The sequence below is a fragment of the Coffea arabica genome, chromosome 5e, assembly GCF_036785885.1.
Source record: "Coffea arabica cultivar ET-39 chromosome 5e, Coffea Arabica ET-39 HiFi, whole genome shotgun sequence".
NCBI lineage: Eukaryota > Viridiplantae > Streptophyta > Magnoliopsida > Gentianales > Rubiaceae > Coffea > Coffea arabica.
Genome location: NC_092318.1, coordinates 44,954,071 through 44,958,853, shown reverse-complemented (window position 1 = coordinate 44,958,853; position 4,783 = coordinate 44,954,071). Strand labels below are relative to the sequence as shown.

The 4,783-nt window shown below is 39.6% G+C and overlaps 1 protein-coding gene across 1 annotated transcript; it reads right to left on the bottom strand.

The window, feature by feature from the left end:
- Positions 1–1,077: 1,077 nt before the first annotated feature.
- On the bottom strand, positions 1,078–4,501 carry LOC140006594 (putative late blight resistance protein homolog R1B-16). The gene is made up of 2 exons (XM_072048751.1): positions 1,547–4,501; positions 1,078–1,220 (listed from the first exon to the last, which is right to left on the bottom strand). Exons 1-2 carry the CDS (start codon positions 4,285–4,287, stop codon positions 1,211–1,213), a joined length of 2,751 nt encoding a protein of 916 aa, XP_071904852.1. The 5' UTR covers positions 4,288–4,501; the 3' UTR covers positions 1,078–1,210.
- Between the last annotated feature and the right edge of the window lie 282 nt (positions 4,502–4,783).

Sequence of the window (4,783 nt, the reverse complement as noted above, 5' to 3'; positions counted from 1 at the left end):
TGAGGCCTCAGATTTGATGATTAGGGTGCTAAACAACAAAGATTGAGCTAGCGGGTCATATTTTTATGATTCGCGGGAAGGAGTCGGAAAGATCAGAAATTGTAATGCAAGTAACACTATGAAAAAAGAATTGATAAATTGGCAAATCCAGGTAAATACATTTAATCGGTGGCATTCGAAAACAAATTACTAATGGTGTGAAAAGGCAATAAATTTGTAACAATTATGCAGCTAAGCAGCAGTGTTAACTTACAGAATGTGTGAAACACTCTTGGAATCATAACTAAAATCTTAGGGGGGAAAAAAGATAGCTGCTTCATTCATTTCAATCTTCAGAAACAACACGAATCCTGGGAATGATCCCACCACACAGTTTGAGACAGGATAAGAAACATTAAAGCAACCTGATTAACTGATCTTGATGCTACACTGATACAGCAAAGCCAGTAGTAGTACAGAAGTAAAGGACTATGAAAAAAAAAACAGGTCAAATTAGTGAAAGTGGCTGCCCAAGCCAAAGATACTTGAGAAGACTAGTAGTCCACCTTATGAAATAAGGATCTTCAGGTCAGTATTTCCAAAGTCCATTTGTTCCTCCCGAAGTGGCTTTATAAAACTTGCAGAGTAGGGACAATTAGACGCCTCAATTATGTCAAGAGTTCTCCCCAAACAAGAAGGGATCTCCTTTAAAGAGCGACAGCTTTTCAATACTAGTTTCTGCAGACTTGGAAAACAGTCCACGCCCTCATAGGCAGTCCACTTGACAATATTCAAGGCAAATATTTCCAGAAATCTAACTTTAGGGAACCCCTCTTTTTCCATGTTCCATATTTCCCCATCAAAGGCGTCATAGAGTAATTTGAGAACCTCCAGATTGGGAAGATTTTCGATCGTTGAAATTTTGCCCCAAGGGAAACGAAAACAGGATAGAGTCAACTTTCTAATTGCCAAAGGGAATTGAAACTCAAACTGGGATGGATTTTGAAGACATGCATAATGATTGCACATCAGATTCAGTGATTCTAGTCCGCTTGGAAAGTCAAGTACTAGAATCCTGTCTGCTGACACCCAATTATGTTCCTTACCCCCAACGAGAATGCATTTCAGCTTGTGGATAATAGGAATTTTACTGAATACCTTGCGGACGATATCCAAAGAAGAAAAAGATAGTCGGGAGAAGGTATTCAAATCACACAAGTTTGCAGCTGCGTCAAGATTGTCTGTGGGTAACAAAAATGAACAATCAGATGCAAAGTAGGCTTCCTTTATTTGTAAGTGCCTTAGCTTCTTCAGATTCCATACAGTATCAGGTAGTAAAACAGTCCGAACAAATGTTTTCAGGATGAAAGTTTCCAAATTCGAGAGATTGGCTATGGAAGATGGAATTGATTCCATATTTCCTAGAATTGCCAAGTACCTCAATTGAACCAGTAATTCTAGCTCTCTAGGAAAAGCAGTACCTAGATTTATGTTGCTCAATCCTACCACTCTAACAAGTTTGAAGATACCAAAAATGGATGAAATCTCAAAAGCATGATTTGGGTACCTTTTACCTCCATCGGAGTGTATTAGAGAATGGATTGTGGGAGCAAATAACCTGGACTTGCAAAGGTGCTCTGGCTTAGAGTTAATGCACAGGCGGCGTAGGTTGCGTGGCACTCTTAAAGTATATATTTCATCATACCCACGCACCAGCCGCATAAAATTTTCTTCTTTGCCTTTTGTCACACAAAACTCATGCAGCAAATCATGAACGCGACAAGCTTTGACACCACCAATGGATCTTTGCTTGGAAACAATGACCAAGCTTCTGTGGATAAGATCCATTAAGAAATCATTTGCCACATCCTCTGCACTCTTGAACTGAGTTTTCTGGGTAAATCCTTCCGCGCCCCATAACCAAATCAACTTCTCAGCAGTGTGCTCATGGTCTTCTGGAAATGCTCCAAAGTATAGAAAGCATTGCTTCAAATTATCAGGTAAGTTCTTGTAACTCAACTCTATTGCAGCAGAGCATTGTTCTGTATTAGAGACAATTCTTGAACTTAAACCGTCCACAAGTTCTTTCCAACCATGTTGGTCCTCATTTGCCAGAATTCCAGCTAGAATGACAATTGTAAGTGGCAGTCCTTGACACATTTCCACGATTTTCATTTGCAGTTTGCATAATTCTGGCGGAGGCAAATCTTTTCCAGGAAATAACTTCATATTTAGCAAGTCCCAGCTCTCTTTAGGTGTCAGCGGACGGAGGAAATGAGGCCCTTCATCTCTCGAAGCAGCAACGTCATACTTTCGACTTGTCAAGATCACTCTACTGCTGTTTTGATTGTCAGGGAATGATGCTTCCAATCCCTTCCATGCTTCAGCATCCCATATATCATCCAAAACAATGAGATATCTAGTCCTTAGCAGACCTCTTCTGACTTCTGCAGCCAAATCTTCTTCACACATCTCAGAAATTTTCTCAGGAAGTTTGGAGTGAATACAAGTCAAAATTTCAAGTAACAGATTTTTTCTGTGATACACTTGAGAGACAGTACACCAAGCACATGTATAAAAATGCGATGTAACTAAAGGATTATTGTAAACTTTTTTAGCTAAAGTTGTCTTGCCAAGTCCTGGCATACCTACAATGGGGACAATTTGCAGAAGGGAGGATCCTCTTGTGAGTCGATTGATTATTGAGGTTGCCTCATCTTCCAATCCCACGATCATGTCATTGATTATTGGCATGCTTCCCCGTGATGGCATGTTATTTGGTCTCTTGGTAGCTTCCTTAACATTGAGATCAAGTGTTTTTTTATCAAAAATGTTCAAGGCCGCAGCTTTGATGTTCTTAATTTCTTCTTCGACGGAATCAAATGAGATTGAAGAAGAATCTAGAATGTCTCCAACCAACAAGGAGTCGATAAGAAATTCTACCTTGTATGCCACCTCAACAACACGATCCCAAAGTGCTTGAAGCTCCTGATCTTCATTGCGCAATTCCACAATTCTTCCCAAGAAGGAGCGTAAGTAAACAAGTTCTTCATGGATTGCATGAATTGGATAGTTTGAAAGAGCAACTGAATGAGCATCAGGATTTGTCAAGTCTCCGATATATTTTAGAAGAAAATCGATAAATCCCAACTCATTAGTCCGAGGAAACTTGGATGATGTTTCTGGATATTTCTCTGCAACTATTGCCTTGATAAGCTTTATCCTTTTCAGGAAATCATGAAAAGACTCCAGATCTATTTCCTTGACTGATCCATCTTTAATTTCGTTGAGAGAAAGGGAAAAAATAACAACTCCTGCATCACAGAGGAGGAGTCCAGTAAGATCTCTCATTTTCTCATCAAACACGTCAGGGTTCCCCTTGAGAATGATTCTCAAGGACCTCAACCCGTCATAAACCATTTTCAATCGATCCTTCAAAGAAATCATAACACAAGCTCCAGTCTTTAGTATCTCCCAAAGATAGATTAGGAGAGTATCGATGAAGACTCTGAATATGTGCTCATCTTTTTTCTCGTATGGTTGTCTTGATATCTTTGAAGCAATCAGGGCCTGGAAACAAGTCCTATGGACTTCGGGTTCTACAGGAATGATCTTCGGCAGCAGGTCCCGAACAAGATATTTTTCTAACCAGAATGATCTAAAGCCCCACAGGAGATAGTTGCTTGCTGTGTTCACAGCGACAGATTTAGTGTGAGTCAGTAAAGGTCCCAATTGCCCATCATCGATGCCATGAAGTGTAACAAAACAGATGAAGTTTTTCAAGAATGTTAGCTTCTCTTGTAAGTCTTCCCATAGTTCCTGATCTTCATCATCTTCTAAGACATCTATTAAGCAAACGTACCGAAGGCTCTCCAGAAGAGAGTCCATGACATCCATTAGGTCATCTTTCTTTACCAGGGACTTGCTAGACAACCTTGATGAGCTGTATAAATCCTTGATTTCTTGTTTGAGGGATGCCCCTTCTTCTACTAGATCATCGGGGATACATGTCTCAAGGTCCATACTATATCCATCTTCCACACTAGTAAGATAGAACTTGTGAATCGCCTGTCCCAATTTGGAAATGTAGTCTTTCATCCTAACTGCCAGTCCTCCTAGATTTGCATCATCATCATCGCCCCACTTTCTCACACATAGAAGAAATGTACTTAAAATTCCCAGAAACATTTTTGATGTCCTCAAGTAAATGAGCTCGTCCTCCCAAAGTGGAGTTTTAGGACACAGATCCTCCAGCAACTGCATATCATCCAAGATGGCTGAAATGCAAGTAAGACAACTGGAGGCCATTTAACGAAAGGAAGATTAGTTAAATTTAGAGATGAAGTAAGTCAATCAAGGAATGATGAAAAAAGTTGTACAGATCTCTCTTTCAGAAACTAGGAAAGCTCTGAGCTCAGAAGAAGTTAGATCGAGGTTTTCGAGAGAATTTGTGTAAAGAGGGTCTGTCATTGCCTAGCTAGACCTGGTGGGATAATTTGGCCTTTTCTTTGCAGAAACTTGATGCAAATATATTTCACATCTGGCTGATATAAATCTTTCTTTATTCCTATTCCTGGCTGGATATAGTTATTTATCTTTTCCATTGCAGAAGAAGTGGAGAGCTGCTGAATTATTGGACTCCTCCTCACTTGCATTATTTTATCTTGATATGGGGACTCCACCGGTTCTGTTCTGAGATGTGAAATGTCAATCAATCCTACTTTTATTCGCACAAGCTTTCTTTCACAGTTTTACCCCAAAAAAAAAAAAATGAAAGTATAAGAAATTTCACAGGTGAAAAAGT

Coding starts and splice junctions, on each gene's coding strand:
- LOC140006594 (XM_072048751.1), bottom strand. CDS start 4,287: ATGGCCTCCAGTTGTCTTACTTGCATTTCAGCCATCTTGGATGATATG.